This window comes from Sus scrofa, chromosome 2 (genome assembly GCF_000003025.6).
Source record: "Sus scrofa isolate TJ Tabasco breed Duroc chromosome 2, Sscrofa11.1, whole genome shotgun sequence".
In the NCBI taxonomy this organism is placed as follows: domain Eukaryota; kingdom Metazoa; phylum Chordata; class Mammalia; order Artiodactyla; family Suidae; genus Sus; species Sus scrofa.
In genome coordinates this window covers 71114311-71131940 of record NC_010444.4, presented here as the reverse complement: position 1 = coordinate 71131940, position 17630 = coordinate 71114311, and the positions used below count along the sequence as shown (strand labels likewise).

Below are 17630 nucleotides of genomic sequence, written 5' to 3'. Positions count from 1 at the left end.
CCCAGGTGGAGGGACAGGACCATGCCCACCCACCTGCACATGCTCTCCCGTCTGGCATCAGAGAGTAGCCCTGTCCGCAGCTGCACTGGTAACTGCCCTCCGTGTTAACGCAGTGCACTTGGCAGCCACCGTTCCCAGCACGGCACTCATCCGTGTCTGCCGAGGCAGAGAGAAGGGTGGGGCGGGGTGCGGAGGCATGGACAGTTTGAGGGGCGGGGTGGTGTGGGGCAGGGCGAGGTGTGAGCAGGGGCAAGGGGTGGGGCAGACAGAGGTCAACCAGTTGGCTAACTACCACTGGGAGGGCAAGAGCAGGGGCTGGGGCAGAGGCTCGGAGGGACTGCCATGGATGGTGGGGGCCATGGCTGGGGCTGGGGACAAGCGAGGTCTCACCCACGCAGCCCTGGAGGTCAGCTGTGCTCTGGAAGCCGTGGTGGCAGGAGCATTGGAAGGCACCAATGACATTGACACAGTGGCCGTGGGGGCACAGGCCATCACTCAGGGAGCACTCGTCGATGTCTGTATGGGAGCATGTGGTTGGAGGTGAGCAGCAGGTGGTGGGGGGGGCCCCAGAGAAGGAGGGGCCTGTACTCAGCCACCATCTGCACCACCCGGAGACACTGGGTCACGTGTGCATGCCCCCATGGGTGTGAGCCTATTCCCACAAACGTACTTTGCCCTCCTACAAACGCACACCAAAACTCAGATCCACATGCACACCCATGTGCACGCTCACGAGACTCACCCAAAACAAACCCTCAAAGACACCTTTAGCAGACACACTCCCTGATCCACACACCCACGTACACATTTACATGGCTGCACGCAAACACACCTCCACACCCACTCACATGCAAAAACAATCACCCTTAGTAGACACACACCTTCACAACCTGATGCACACCTCACACAGGCTCACAAACACAGATCACACCCACTCACAAATGAACACACTTAGGTACATACTCACACTTTGAGTGTGTATACACACCCACTCACAACTGAACACACTCAGATACACATTCACACATTTACACTCACACCTTGTATAAATGCACACTCAGATACACACTCACACTCGTATCCACTCAGGAAGACTCACAATCTTTGCATGCATTCACATGCAAATGCACTCCCCCTGGACAGACACGCACATCCACATGCACTCACACAGCTCCATCCACAAGCACACTCATCTGTGTGCAAACACACATCCACATACTCTCTCACCAGCTCCTGCAGGTACACAAATAAACACTCACATCCCAGGGTTCCTTCATGGCTCAGCTGTTAAAGAACCTGACTAGGATCCATGAGGATGCAGGTTTGATCTCTGGCCTCACTCAGTGGGTTAAGGATCTGGCGTTGCCGTGAGCTGTGGTGTAGGTTGCAGACCCAGCCACTATCCCGGATCCTGTGTTGCTGTGGGTGTGGCATAGGCCATCAGCTGCAGCTCCATTTCGACCCCTAGCCTGGGAATTTCTATATGCCACAGGTGCGGCCCTACAAAGCAAGAAAGACAAAAAACACTCACATCCTTTCACATGAGAACACTGGTCCTTGCATAGACACACACTCGCAGACTCACAAACAACCATGCATATACACATTCTTGTACAGACTCATCCAGATACTCATCTGCACACCTGCATGCTCACACAGACACACAAATACACCCACTCATAGTCACATTTCACACAGATACAGAGACCCACACTCACACACTTGCTTTTCCATCTTCACCGTCACAAAGACACACATGCAAATATGCTCTCCCCCTACCTCACACATGCAACCACTCACATGCATAGAGACTGACACATATGTGCATGCAGGTACTCAGGGAGATGTACAAGCAGGTACTCAGGGAGATGTACAAGCACACACTCTCATCATTCCCCCACACAACCCACACTCACCCTCACAGGCAGTGCCCATGGCCAGCGCATGTCCAGGGGGACAGTGGCACTCATAGCTCCCGTCTGTGTTGGTACAGGTGCCTCCCCGGCACAGCAGCGGGTCCCGGGCACACTCGTCCACATCTGGGAGTGTGGAAAGAGAGGGAATTTGAGGTCACTGACCTGGGGAGGGTGTGATGTGGCTCATGGGATGTGGCTGTGCCCCTCCCCCGCAACTGGCCCTGTCACCCTGGCTGAAGCTGAAAGTGCCTGGAGGCTTGGGGCTTGGATGACCCAGGAGGGAGGAGCTCAAGCTGGGAGGGAAGCTGGAATTCTCAGAAGAACTGGGAACAACAAAGCTGACACTCCTGGAGATACTGCAGGGGGCCCTGAGAAGCGCCCCATCCCCCAGGACACAGTGAGAAGGCAAAAGGGAACAGGGGGACCTCACCACCTACCTTACCACCCTCCTCCGACTCAAGCCTCATGTGCCTCCTTCCACCCCAGGGCCTTAGCACATGCTGTTTCCTCTCCCACCTAGCCTTCCACACAGCAGCCCCTTTTATCCCTCATGGCCACCCCAGGGCCTTTGCATGCACTGTTCTTTCTCCAAGCTGCTGTTCAGCACCTCTTCACCCCAGTTACACCCACTCTCTCAGCCCCACAGAATGGGACACATCCCTGGGGGTCTACGCCCCATAGGGCCCTTTCAAATGCTTCTGACGGTGGCTGTTTATTTTGCAATTGTCTGGGGGTTTACTTTTATTAACACCTGTCTCCCTCTTTCGTCATGAGCTCCGAGAAAATGACCCTCTGCTGCCAGGTCCCCCCGGTACCCCTGAGTAAATGCACGTGAAATGTTCTCTGAAGAAATAAAAAAGCAAAATAGGAGTTCCCGCTGTGGCACAACAGGATTGGCAGCATCTCTGCAGCGCCAAGACACAGGTTCAATTCCTGGCCCAGCACAGGGGGTTAAAGGATTTGGTGTTGCCACAGCTGCAGTATAGGTCACAACTGTGGCTCGGATCTGATCCCTGGCCCAGTAACTCCATATGTGTGGGGTAGCCAAAAAAAAAAAAAGTGAACAAAAGGGGAAGAGACAGAGGCTCCTCTCTCCTGGGCCCTCTCCTCTTCTCGTGCTATACCTGCCCTGGGAGAACCTGCTGAAACCTTGCTCCTCAGGCTTCTCATCTGAACACCAGACCCAAAGTCCGGCAGCCTGTGGAGACACCACCACCTAGCACCCACACTTGCAGTGTCCCAGTTGGATCACTGCTTCTCCTCACACCTGCCCCTTCTACCTGCATGCATCTCAGCAATGCCATCCCTCCATCCCTCAGCTCGGCCCCGAGACCTGCGGGCATCATTCCTGCCCTGGGTGGCTACCTACCCATGCAGTTTTTCATTAGCATGAAGCCACTCTCATAGCCATGGAAACACTCGCACTCGAAGCTTCCTGGGGTGTTGACACAGGTGCCCTGGCCGCAAAGGTCCGGGGAGATGTGGCACTCGTCAATGTCTGGGGAGAGAGTGGACGCAGCCAGGCCTCCATATCTGCAGACACTAGGGGCCACATGAGAGCCCCAAGCTGACGAACCAAGCCGGGGAAATAGGAGGTGCCATGACTGCACTCCAGACAAGGGCAGGGAACGTCCTCCCAGCCTGGAGGCCCCGGGAAATCAACTTCGCCAGCCCTTCCTTTTATAGCAGAGATCACCAAGGTCCAGAGAGGGTGGCGACCTGCCCTGGGTCACACAGCAGGCAGGCAGGTGGGACAAGGCCAGTTCTTGTTTTTTGTTTTTTTGTTTTTCCTTTTAGAGCCACACCTGCAGCACATGGAAGTTCCTGGGCTAGGGGTAGTATCGGAGCTGCAGCTGCCAGCCTACACCACAGCCACAGCAACGCCTGATCCTTAACCCATTGAGTGAGGCCAGGGATTGAACCCACATCCTCATGGATACTAGTCTGCTTCTTAAGCCACTCAGCCATAATAGGAACTCCTGGTTCTTATTCTTTAGGCACCTGTAGTTCATGGCCTCTAAACCCACATGTGCCCCCCGACAAGGAGGCAGAGGCAGGCACATACCTGTGCAGTTCCTTTCCTGGGCATCCAGGGCGAAGCCCCCTGCACAGGAGCAATGGAAACTGCCCACAGTGTTGCGGCAGGTGCCCTGCGCACACAGCCCAGGGAAGGCTTTGCATTCATTCACATCTGCAGCATGAAGCATAAAACATCAAACTGCCCCGATGTCCTTGCTGTCCCAAACAGGCTTCCCGCCTCCAGGCTTCTGCCATGCCATGCCCTCTCCCGGTCCTCCAGGCTCCGTGCCCAAACTCACCTTTATAGAAGGGCCGGCCTGACAGGAAGTCCCGGCTGGCAAAGCCCAGCCCCCGGGGACACAGGCTGGCAAACGCCGCGGACTCTGGCTTGGGGCACGCCTCACATGTGGCCCCCCACGCAGCTCCCACAGAGCAACAGCAGACATCCATCCGGTACTTGCCAGGCAGGGCAGCCCCACACTCATCCTCATCCCAGCGCAGGTAACAAAGCTCCAGGCGCACGTCTGCAAGGAGGGGCAGTCACCTGTCCCCACCTCTGCCATACCGTGCCTACCAGGACAGGCATTCACGCCTCTCTGGGTAGCACCCATCTGAAACTTCCTCACCAATCAGAATATGGAACTGGGAGTGACCCTCACACCCTGAGATTCAATGTCACCCAACAGTTACATTTTCATAATGGTATAAACCAACAGCTATATTTGAATAACGGAATAATTCAAAAGTTGCATTTTTTTGTCTTTTGTCTTTTTAGGGCTGCACCCACAGCATATGGAGGTTCCCAGGCTAGGGGTCTAATCGGAGCTGTAGCTGCCAGACTACGCCACAGCCACAGCCTCCACAGCATCATGGGATCTGAGCCGCGTCTGCAACCTACACCACAGCTCATGGCAATGCCTGATCCTTAATCCACTGAGCAAGGCCAGGGATCGAACCCACAACCTCATGGTTCCTAGTTGGATTCTTTTCCACTGTACCACAACGGGAACTCCCCAAAAGTTGCATTTTAATAATAACTCACACTGGGAGGTGCTTGCTACGTGCTGGGCACTGTTCTTGAGCTCATCGAAACATTTCATCCTCAAAATAACACCAAGAAGAAAATATTATCATGCCCATTTTACATACAGGAAAACTGAGGCAGAGAAGGGTTAGGTATCTGGCCTGAGGCCACACAGTAAGAGGTAGAGTGGGGTTCAAGCCCAAGCCATCTGGCTCCAGAGTCTGTGTTTAATCTGTAAAACTCTCTCAGAACAATCTGGGAGCAGATAAGCCTTCCTTAACACCGGACAAGGGTCTATGACCAGGGTTGGCTAACCATGGCCCAGGGTGCCAGCTGCCTGTTCTTGTGAATAAAGTTTTATTGACACACAGCCATGTCCACTGGTTTCTATATTGTCTGTAGCTACTCTTACACTACACAGCAGAACTGCAACAGACTGTGAGGCCCCCAAAAGCCTAAAATATTTACTCTTTGGCCCTTTGTGGAAACAGCTGGCTGATCTCTGGTGTAGGACAACTCTTCATTCTTTTTTTTTTTTTTTTTGTCTTTTTGCCATTTCTGGGGCCGCTTCTGCAGCATATGGAGGTTCCCAGGCTAGGGGTCGAATTGGAGCTGTAGCCACCAGCCTACACCAGAGCCACAGCAACATGGGATCCGAGCCGCGTCTGCAACCTACATCACAGCTCACGGCAACACCAGATCCTTAACCCACTGAGCAAGGCCAGGGATCGAACCTGCAACCTCATGGTTCCTAGTCGGATTCGTTAACCACTGAGCCATGACGGGAACTCCCCAACTCTTCACTCTTTATCAAAGTAACTTAGGTTTGAGGGGGTCAATGTGAAGATGAGATCCTGTTATAGAATCTTTTTTTTTTTTTTTTTTTTTTTGGTGGAATGAGGCAGTTCCAGGGCCAGAGAACTGGTAGCATAGCAGTGACCTGAGCCATAGCAGTGACAATGGCAGATCCTTAACACGCTAGGCCACCAAGGAACTTCCTGTTACACAATTTTTTGAAAAAAAAAAAAAAAATAAGCAGAAGTGCCATGACACACAAGGATCCTCTTTTTTTTTTTTTTGTCTTTTGTTGTTGTTGTTGTTGTTGTTGTTGCTATTTCTTGGGCCGCTCCTGCGGCATATGGAGGTTCCCAGGCTAGGGGTCGAATCGGAGCTGTAGCCACCGGCCTACGCCAGAGCCACAGCAACGCAGGATCCGAGCCGCGTCTGCGACCTACACCACAGCTCACGGCAACGCTGGATCGTTAACCCACTGAGCAAGGGCAGGGACCGAACCCGCAACCTCATGGTTCCTAGTCGGATTCGTTAACCACTGCGCCACGACGGGAACTCCACAAGGATCCTCTTAAGTTCTCATGTAACCAGTGTTCTGGGCTGGGGCTAATGTCACATCTGACCAGACTGGGCCATTTCGTCTGGCCCTGAATTCAGCAATGGCTTTTTTCTGTTTACTTCACTACTTTCTTTCCTTGCTCACATTTTGGGGTCAGCAAGAAGACATGCTGCACATCTGAAACTCAGTCTAGAAGCAAATCGAAGTTGAGAAGGGTCATCAGAGCCCATTTGCGTTACACTGACCAGGCTCCAAGGTGCAATGGAGGAGGCTACTAATGGGTTGATGGGACTATGGCAGGAAAAACTGATAGAATGCAGAGCCCTACCTGGTGGACAGCAGGTGCTTTTGGACAAAAAAATGTCCTGCCCATGATTGTTGACAGGGGCAAAGCAAGAAGCCCTTGTCAAACTACCTCAGAGCCTTTGAGCCTGGGGGCAGACCATTTAAGGGTGACAGTTTGTGCTCTGGATGCTACAGGAGGTTCATGAGCTTGACTAAAGGCTTGCACCTTAGCACTCACGCTAGAGGTGCCCCGTGCTCAAATTCACCCCATGTACACTTTATTTGGTAACGAGAAAGAATAAACAAAGGCTGCAGGTATCACTCCATGAGGTTTTACCATTTGCAATGAGCTTAAATGAGTTAAAAGGGCAGTTGAGGAGTTCCCGTTGTGGCGCAGTGGAAATGAATCCGACTAATAACCATGAGGATGCGGGTAGGATTCCTGGCCTCGCTGAGCTGGTTAAGGATCTGGCGTCACGCAGATGTGGCTTGGATCCTGAGCTGCTGCGGCTGTGGGGTAGGCCGGCAGCTGCAGTTCCGATTCAACCGCTAGCTCAGGAACTTCTATATGCTGCAGGTGCAGCCCTAAAAAAAGCAAAAAATAAAAGGGCAGTTAAGTGAAGAGGGTAAATAACCCCCAAAAAATGTCTTTGGAGACAGGTCAGGAGGAGCTGGGCAATGGGCAAAGGGTTCTGGAGGTCCCCCGATATCCCTCGTCTGCAGGAGGGATCTCCAGCCGCTTGGAGAGGAGGCAATGGAGGAAGGGCAGGCGGCCCTGCAGGGGACATGGAAGGCACTTACCCACACACAACCGGCCAGTGGCGTCCAGCGTCAGGCCCTCGGGACACTGGCAGCGGAAGGAGCCGGCGGTGTTGAGGCAGTGCCCGTTGGTACAGACCCCGGGGAAGACTTCGCACTCATTCACATCTGGGCAGTGGTAGACAAGGAAGAGAGACCAGGGCTGCAGGCTCCCAGGAGCTGTCCCCTGGGACACCACCTGGTTCTTGGGGAGGAGGGTGGGGGCAGTGCCAGCCTCGGGGGATCACTGGGGAGCCCAGGCGCCGAGGAGGGAGAATCTGTCTTGATCTCAGAAGACTTCAGGGAGGGGGTCCAAGGCAGCCCCCCAAGACACTTGCCTGCCCACGTGCGGCTGGAAGGATGAACTGCAGAGGGGCACAGTGGGGAGGGAGGGGAAGGGGGGAGGGGGCGGGAGGTTGGGGGAGGGAGGGGGAGGTGAGATGGGAGGGTTTACCTTCACAGGTGAGCCCCTTCATGCGAGCGAAGCCTCGGGTACAGGCCGGGTCTGCGGTTGGGAAGGGGGGTCACTCTCACCACCCAGACCCAGGGGACCTATCCCACCTCAGTTCTTTCAATGGTCTGGGAGCCCCCGGAGCCCAGCCAGCGCATTACCCATGTCACAGCGTTCGCAGGGGCTCCCCCAGGCAGCCCCGAGCGTGGCGCAGCACTCTGACCGCAAGGTGGCTCCGGGCAGGTTTGCCTCGCAGCGGCCATCCTGGACCTTCAACCAGCAGGTGCCTTTGGTGCTGTCTGCGGGGAGGGGCCGACTCTCTCACCTGGCGGGCCCACACCTGCACACAGGCCCACAAAGACCCAGCTAACCCCCCGGGGCGTTGGGGCCCTGGTTGCTCCGTGGGGTCTCTCACCTAGGCACACGGTGCCGGAGGGTCCCAGGCGGCTGCCGGGGGCGCACTCGCAGGCGTAGGACCCAGCCAGGTTGCGGCACACGCCGTTCACACACGGGTTGGACAGGCACTCGTCGATGTCTGTGAGGACAGCCCCCCCACCCACCGCGCTGGCTCCTGAGCTGCAGGAGCCGGAGCCCCACCTGGACAGGGACCCCTCCTCCCCACGCCTGCTGCTGAAGTCCAGCAGCAGGGGGCGCACGCGGGCGTATGCATGTCCACGCGCCTGCTTGAGCATACCAGGCACGTGCACGCAGGTAGAGGGCAGGGGGACCGACTGCTCAGACTCACACCTATGTGACTGCACTTGAACTGTGTTGTGCACCCGTGCAAGGGTGCAGATATACAGGGTCCCGGAAGCATGCATGGGTGAAAGTGCAGAGGGACGGGCACAGTGCCCCTCAGTGGCTAGGTCATGGCACAAGAGAGTCTGAGGGTCAGAAGCAGGAGGAAAACTCTGAAGGGATGGAGGCCTGGTTGTGGCAGGGGATGAAGTCAGCCAGAAAGAAGACAAACGGCTAAGGGAGGGGTGGGAACAGATAGAAGGCTTGTGTGTGTGTGTGAGTGTGTGTGTGTGCATGTGTGAATGGAGGTGCCTATGAGTGCTGACAGGTTCCGTGTGATGGGCAAGGTCATTGCAACAAAGTGGGCAATGGTAGGCACATGCAAACACGTGTGTGTGTGTGTGTGTGTGTGTGTGTGTGTGTGTGTGCTGAGTATACTGTGTGTGAAGGAAGCTGGGCATGTAATGTATTCCTGAATGACCCTGAATGTATATGAGTGTGTAAGTGAGTGCACAACTGTGTGGGTAAGTGAGGGCATGTGTGCCTGCACACAAGTGTGTGTGGCCGTGAGCGTAAGTGTTTGCAAGGGTAAGTGAGGGAATGTGGGCACACGGGTGTCTTTGAGGGTGCACATGTGACGCTGTGTGACTATGTGGGAATGTCTATGAGCGTGAAGGTGGGTGTGTGTTTTGAATGAGTACCACTGTGGTATAACCAAGTGATCATATGCACACAGGTGTGAGTGTTTGAATGTCTGCATAGGGTGTGCTTTTAAGGGTGTAACTGTGGCTGTGAGTGTGTGTGTAAAATGTGAGGATATAAGGGAGTGTGAATATGGGCATGTGTGTGTCTGAGTGTGTACCAAAGAGTGTGTATAACTATGAGACTGAATGTAAATATATGTATGTCTTTGAGTGTGTGTGTGTGAGAGAGAATGCAGGTTTACATGCGGCTTTGGGCATGTGTGTACCCACAACGTGCAGAACACGTTACGTGCATGTGTGTGTCTGTGTGTGTGTACATGTGCCCCTGTGCCCCTGTACCTTCACAAGTCTCTGTGTCTTGCCGGAAGCTGAAGCCCTGGGGGCAGGAGCAGCTGTAGCTGCCAGGGCTGTTCCAGCACCGCCCGTTGTCACACAGGAGGCTGTTGAGGGCGCACTCATCCACATCTGCAGGGCAGGGGCAGGAGAGCTGGGTGAGGGGTGTGCGGTGGGGGCGGCCCACCCACCTGCCCGCCCACTGCTCGGTGTACTCACCTTGGCACTCCTTGCCAGCCACGCCCACCTCATAGCCTAGGTTGCAGATGCAGCGGTAGCTGCCCCGCAGGTTCTCACACATGCCGTTGGCACAGATGTCAGGGTTGAGGGCACACTCATTGATGTCTGCAGTGGGAGGAAGGCATCAGCCACTGCCCTGGGTCCTTGGAGGCTCCAGAAGCCAGGTCCCCCAGGGCCAGAGCTGCAGCCTAGACCCTGCCTCCTTTCCTTGAGACCAGGGTCTCTCAGTACTGTGGATATTTGGGACCAGATCATTCTTTGCTGGTGGGGGGCATCCTGTACACTGCTGAATATTGAGCAGCGTTCCCACCCACAAGATGCCAGTAGCACCCTCCCCATATTTGTTTATATATTGCCAAATGGCCCCGGGGGTGTGTGTCAAAACTGCCCCCAACTGAACAGACCGATCACTAGAAATGAAATTGAAGAGGTCATAAAATCACTCCCTACAAATAAAAGTCCAGGACCAGATGGCTTCACAGGTGAATTCTATCAAACATATAAAGAGGAATTGGTGCCCATCCTCCTTAAACTCTTTCAAAAGGTTGAAGAAGAAGGAATACTCCCAAAGACATTCTATGAGGCCACCATCACCCTCATTCCAAAACCAGACAGAGATACCACCAAAAAAGAAAACTATCGCCCAATATCATTGATGAATATAGATGCAAAAATTCTCAACAAAATCTTAGCCAACCGAATCCAACAACATACCAAAAAAATTATACACCATGACCAGGTTGGGTTCATCCCAGGTTCACAAGGATGGTTCAACATACGCAAATCAATCAGCATCATACACCACATTAACAAAAAAAAAGTCAAAAATCATATGATCATCTCAATAGACGCAGAAAAAGCATGTGACAAAGTTCAACATCCATTCATGATCAAGACCCTCGCCAAAGTGGGTATAGAGGGAACATTCCTGAATAGAATCAAAGCCATTTATGATAAACCCACAGCAAGTATAATACTCAATGGGGAAAAACTGAAAGCCTTCTCACTCAAATCTGGAACAAGACAGGGATGCCCACTCTCACCACTGCTCTTCAACATAGTTTTGGAAGTCCTGGCCACAGCAATTAGACAAACAAAAGAAATCAAAGGCATCCATATAGGAAGAGAAGAGATCAAACTGTCACTGTATGCAGATGACATGATACTATACATAGAAAACCCTAAGGACTCAACCCCAAAACTCCTTGAACTGATTCATAAATTCAGCAAAGTGGCAGGATAGAAGATTAACATTCAGAAGTCAGTTGCATTTCTGTATACCAGCAATGAAACATTAGAAAAGGAATACAAAAATACGATACCTTTTAAAATTGCACCTCACAAAATCAAATACCTCGGAATACACCTGACCAAGGAGGTAAAGGACCTATATGCCGAGAACTATAAAACTTTAATCAAAGAAATCAAAGAAGATGTAAAGAAATGGAAAGATATTCCATGTTCCTGGATTGGGAAAATCAATATTGTAAAAATGGCCATACTACCCAAAGCAATCTACAGATTCAATGCAATCCCTATCAAATTACCCAGGACAGTTTTCACAGAACTAGAACAAACAATCCAAACATTTATATGGACCAACAAAAGACCCAGAATCACCAAAGCAATCCTGAGAAACAAAAACCAAGCAGGAGGCATAACTCTCCCAGACTTCAAGCAATACTACAAAACCACAGTCATCAAAACAGTGTGGTACTGGTACCAAAACAGACAGACAGACCAATGGAACAGAATAGAGAATCCGGAAATAAACCCTGACACCTATGGTCAATTAATCTTTGACAAGGAAGGCAAGAACATCAAATGGGAAAAGGAAAGCCTATTCAGCAAGCATTGCTGGGAAACCTGGACAGCTGCATGCAAAGCAATGAAACTAGAACACACCCTCACACCATGCACAAAAATAAACTCCAAATGGCTGAAAGACTTAAATATACGACAGGACACCATCAAACTCCTAGAAGAAAACATAGGCAAAACACTCTCTGACATCAACATCATGAATATTTTCTCAGGTCAGTCTCCCAAAGCAATAAATCCATGGGACCTCATCAAACTGAAAAGCTTTTGCACAGCAAAGGAAACCAAAAAGAAAACAAAAAGACAACTTACAGAATGGGAGAAAATAGTTTCAAATGATGCAACTGACAAGGGCTTAATCTCTAGAATATATAAGCAACTTATACAACTCAACAGCAAAAAAACCAATCAATCAATGGAAAAATGGGCAAAAGACCTGAATAGACATTTCTCCAAAGAAGATATACAGATGGCCAACAAACACATGAAAAAATGCTCAACATCGCTGATTATAAGAGAAATGCAAATCAAAACTACCATGAGATACCACCTCACACCAGTCAGAATGGCCATCATTAATAAATCCACAAATAACAAGTGCTGGAGGGGCTGTGGGGAAAAGGGAACCCTCCTGCACTGCTGGTGGGAATGTCAACTGGTACAGCCACTATGGAGAACAGTTTGGAGATACCTTAGAAATCTATACATAGAACTTCCATATGACCCCGAAATCCCACTCTTGGGCATCTATCCGGACAAAACTACTTAAAAGAGACACATGCACCTGCATGTTCATTGCAGCACTATTCACAATAGCCAGGACATGGAAACAATCCAAATGTCCATCTACAGATGATTGGATTCGGAAGATGTGGTATATATACACAATGGAATACTACTCAGCCATAAAAAAGGATGACATAATGCCATTTGCAGCAACATGGATGGAACTAGAGAATCTCATCCTGAGTGAAATGAGCCAGAAAGACAAAGACAAATACCATATGATATCACTTATAACTGGAATCTAATATCCAGCACAAATGAACATCTCCTCAGAAAAGAAAATCATGGACTTGGAGAAGAGACTTGTGGTTGCCTGATGGGAGGGGGAGGGAGTGGGAGGGATCGGGAGCTTGGGCTTATCAGACACAACCTAGAATAGATTTACAAGGAGATCCTGCTGAATAGCATTGAGAACTATGTCTAGATACTCATGTTGCAACAGAAGAAAGAGTGGGGGAAAAACTGTAATTGCAATGTATACATGTAAGGATAACCTGACCCCCTTGCTGTACAGTGGGGAAAAAAAAAAAAAACTGCCCCCACTTTGGAACTCATGGAACAAATTTTATATGGTCGCAACATAATTTTTTAAAGTGCAATCAGGAGCTCCCTGGTAGCTCAGCAGGTTAAGGACCCAAGATTGTCACTGCTGTGGCTCTGGTTACTGCTGTGGCGTGGGTTTGATCCCTGGCCTGGAATTTCCGCACGCCATAGATACAACCAAAAAAAAAAAAAAAAAAGCAAAATCATAATCACTAACATTATAGGATGCTTACTATTCTGTGCCAAGCATATTAACTCACTGATCCTCACAAGAGCCGTGAAATCGGTCTTATAATTATCTCCACTTTACAGACAGGAGGCACAGAGATGGTCAGTAACCTGCCTGAGGTTATTCAATCAGTAAACAGGGCCTGGTTCAAACCCAGGCACCTGGCTCCAGAATCTGTCCCTTTAACTGGGAGATGGACATTTATCCTGTCCCGATGGCCCAGCAGTCAATGGCAATTTTGATTGTATTCTAAGTCCTTCTATTTCTTGCTCAGACAGAAAGGCTGTTTCAGGAAGGGGTGGTGTCCTAGGTTGGGGTCCTAACATCCAGGATCTCAGCATGTGACTTTATTTGGAGAAAAGGTCTTTACAGAGGTGATGTAGTGAAAATGAGATCATTCATTAGGGTGGGTCTACAATCCATTCCAATATGAATGACTTTGTTCTTATAAAGGGAAACTGTGGGTACAGGCACACAGGGAAAACCTTATGTCAAGATGTAGGCAGAGGGGGATGGATAAGTTAGGAGTCTGGGATTAACACATACACACTACTCTCTATAAAACATAGACACAACAAGGATCTACTGTATAGCACAAGGAATTATGGAACTCTCCTCAATATTTTGTAATAACTTAAGGGAAAAGAAGCTGAATATATATATTGTTGTGTGTGTAAAACTGAATTTCTTTACCGTACACCTGAAACTAACACAACACTGTAATTTGTTTTTTTTGTTTTGTTTGTCTTTTTGCCTTTTCTGGGGCCGTGCCCACGGCATATGGAGGTCCCCAGGCTAGGGGTCTAATCCGAGCCGTAGCCACCAGCCTACACCAGAGCCACAGCAACGCGGGATCTGAGCCGTGTCTGCGACCTACACCACAGCTCACGGCAATGCTGGATCCTTAACCCACTGAGCAAGGCCAGGGATCGAACTCGCAACCTCATGGTTCCTAGTCGGATTCGTTAACCACTGAGCCACGATGGGAACTCCTGTAATTTGTTTTTTAAGACGAAGGCAAAGATCAGGGTGATGTTTCTAGGAGCCAAGGATTTACAGCTAAGCACCAGGGAGTTCCCGCTGTGATTCAGCAGGTTAAGAACCCAATTAGTATCCATGAGGATGGGGGTTTGATCCCTGGCCTCCCTCAGTGGTTTAATGATCTGGCACTGCCACAAGTGCAGCATAGGTGGCAGATGTGGCTGGATCCTGTGTTGCTGTGGCTGTGGTGTAGGCTGGCAGCTGCAGCTCCTAATCAACCCTTGGCCTGGGAACTTCCATATGCCACAGGTGCAGCTGTAAAAAAACAAAACAAACAAACAAAGAACAAAAAAACACCTAAGTGCCAGAAGCTGCAGGAGAGGCATGAGATAAACTCTTCCTCACAGCTTTCAGAGGAGCCAACTCTGCTCATGTCTTACTCTCAGAGCTGCGGGCAAATAGATGTTGCTGAAACCCTCCAGCAGTCCCAGTGACTTGATACAGTGCCCAAGCCCCACCCCGCCCCTCTGTCCTGGGACCACCCCACTCACCTCTGCCATCTGTGGTGATGCCAAGACCACTGCTGCACAGGGCCTGGAACTCGGCTGGGGTGGCAGGAGCCGGAAGAGAGGAGTCATTAGCCATTGCTGAACCCAAGCCACGCCCAAGACGTGGCCCCTTAGGGCTGAGCAAGAGTCTGGGACTAAAATGCCTACCCCAATAGGAAGAGACACCCCTTCCCACCCCTGAGAGCCAAGCCCCCCTCCACCCCCTCCCCAGGGTGATGGATTAGAAGCAAAGACCAAAGCAGGGCCAGGGAAAGTGGATGGGGACAGGGCAGTCGACACTTACCAGAGTCCTTGGCAGGACACAGCTGGCAGGGCTCCCCAAACCCGTGGTCCAGGCTGGCACAGCAGCACTCGGATTTGGTGACAGCACCAGGGAAGGGACGGGCGCAAAAGCCCTTGTCGAAGGCCCCATAGCAAGTGCTGCGCACGTGCGTGTCCACACACACTCGACCATCCGCGCCCACCATGAGCCCCCCCAGGCAGCGGCAGTGGAAGGAGCCCTCGGTGTTGGTACAGTGGCCGTTCATGCAGATGCCAGGAGTCTGGCACTCGTCAATGTCTAGGATGTGTGTTGGGGGGCATGAGGGCACTACCACAGGTCCCAGTTCCCTGCCATCCACCTTTCCCTCCTCCCCGTCCCCATCACTCCCCTGGGGTTCAGCCTCCAGCCTCACCCATGCAGTGGCGGCCACCAGGTGCCAGCAGGAAGCCGGGTTTGCAGAGGCATGCGAAGCTGCCATCCTCGTTCAGGCACACTCCATTGGCACACATGGTGGTGGTGGCACATTCATTGTGGTCTGGGGACACGGGGAGAGGCTGGGTCCCAGGACTCATCCCTCGTCAGGCCAATCCTGCCAGGTAGATCAGCCCTGCCCTCTCACTTCTCCAGGGACCCCTCCCAGGGCAGTGGGAGCCTGAGAGGAGATGTGGCTGTGCCATGTCGCCTTGGATATTAGCCTGCTGGGCTGTGAACTCTCCTGACTCAAGACTGGGGCCACTAGCTCATATCTGCATCTTCCGTCCTGGCTGACACAGGTGCTCCATCAATAGCTGTTCAATGTTGAATGAAAGCGAGGTGGTGAATGCATAACACTGCCCTAAACACCACCAAACTGTTCTTCTAAAAGTGGTTTAGGAGTTCCCATCGTGGCACAGTGGAAACGAATCCGACTAGGAACCATGAGGTTGTGGGTTCAATCCCTAGCCTTGCTCAGTGGGTTAAGGATCTGGTGCTGCTGTGAACTGTGGTGTAGGTCACAGAGGCGGCTTGGATCTGATGTGGCACAGGCCGGCAGCTGTAGCTCCGATTCAACCCCTAACCTGGGAACCTCCATGTGCTGCAGGTGCAGCCCTGAAAAGCAAAAAAAAAAAAAAAAAAAGGGTTTAAATGGTAACTATGTTATGTATATTTTGCCACAATAAAAAATGCAAAAAGTATTTGAAAAAAATGAGGTAGTGGTTGCATGACATTAGGAATGTACAAAATGCCACCGAATTGGTCCCTTAAAAATGGCTGAAATGGAGGAGTTCCCATTGTGGCCTAGTGGAAAGGAACCTGACTAGTATCCATGAGGCGGCAGTTCAATCCCGGCCTCTCTCAGTGGGTTAAGGATCCAGTGTTGCCATGAACTGTGGTAGCAGACGCGGCTCAGATCCAGGTTGCTGTGGTGTAGGCCGGCGGCTACAGCTCCAATTCGACCCCTAGTCTGGGAACCTCCATATGCCACAGGTGCAGCTCTAAAAAGACAAAAAAAAAAAAAGAGGTTGAAACGGAACGGATACATACTAGTATAAATAAAATAGATAAACAACAAGGTCCTACTGTAGAGCACAAGGAACTCTATTCAACATCTTGAAATAAACCACAATGGAAAGGAAAAAAAAGGTTAAAATGGTAAATTTTACACTATGTAGAGTGTGCCATGGTTTTTTAAAATGCAAAAAAGAATTCCATAAATGAGATGATGGCTGTGTGATATTGGAGATATCCTAAATGCCACCAAATTGTTTATTTAAAAATGCCATGTTTATTTTCTTTCAAACATAAAATAAACGTGGTTACACAACATTGGCAATTACTAAACGCCACTGATTTTTCACTTTAAATGATTAAAATCATCTCGTGTGACTCTCACTTGAATTTAAAAAGAAAAGGGCAAAAGTTGTCAGCTAACAAGAAAACAGTGTAATTTAAATGAAGGCAGGGAGTTCCCTTGTGGCACAGTAGGTTAAGAACCTGGCATTCATTGTCACTGCAGCAGCTTGGGTTATTGCTGTGGTGTGGGTTCGATCCCTAGCCTAGGAACTTCCACATGCCATAGGCACAGCCAAAAAATAGGTGAATAAATAAAATAAAGGAAAGAGGTAGGTGCAGGAGTGATTTGTCCACCAAAGTATCAGTTTGGAATAACAAGGGATTGCACCAAAAGCCAGGGAGGGAGGGGGAGAGGGAGGGTAAAGAAGAAATGAATAAAAAGTTTACATCAAAACTTGTATATGAATGTTCAGAGCAACATTATCCATAATAGCAAAAAAGTGGAAAGAGCCCAAATATCCATCACCTGATGAGGGTATAAACAAAACATGGTCTACTCATATAATGGGATGTCAGTTGACAATAAAAAGGAATGCAGTTCTGACACATGCTACAACACAGAAGGACCTTAAAAACATGATGCTCAGTGAAAGAAGCCAGTCACAAAAGGCCATGTAGTATGTGATTCCATCTATACGAAATGCCCAGACCAGGCAGAAAGTCAATTTAGTCTAGTGCTGAGGGCTGGAGGAGGGGAGAGAGAGGATTCCGGAATGACTACTAATGGAGAGGAGGTGGTGAAGAGAT

At 50.6% G+C, this 17630-nt stretch overlaps 1 protein-coding gene across 1 annotated transcript in view; it reads right to left on the bottom strand.

Annotated features, from left to right (window-relative positions):
• FBN3 (fibrillin 3) overlaps positions 1-17630 on the bottom strand; it is a 72443-nt gene that overhangs the window by 42535 nt on the left and 12278 nt on the right. Inside the window, exons 15-29 of the mRNA XM_013994696.2 lie at positions 15463-15585; positions 15072-15347; positions 14771-14824; positions 9839-9964; positions 9626-9751; positions 8260-8379; positions 8006-8143; positions 7848-7898; positions 7397-7522; positions 4235-4459; positions 3982-4107; positions 3286-3414; positions 1917-2039; positions 391-516; positions 34-156 (exon numbers count right to left, since the gene is read on the bottom strand). Of these exons, the coding sequence (XP_013850150.2) occupies positions 34-156; positions 391-516; positions 1917-2039; positions 3286-3414; positions 3982-4107; positions 4235-4459; positions 7397-7522; positions 7848-7898; positions 8006-8143; positions 8260-8379; positions 9626-9751; positions 9839-9964; positions 14771-14824; positions 15072-15347; positions 15463-15585 (1992 nt within the window). The remainder of the gene's footprint in view (positions 1-33; positions 157-390; positions 517-1916; positions 2040-3285; positions 3415-3981; positions 4108-4234; positions 4460-7396; positions 7523-7847; positions 7899-8005; positions 8144-8259; positions 8380-9625; positions 9752-9838; positions 9965-14770; positions 14825-15071; positions 15348-15462; positions 15586-17630) is intronic.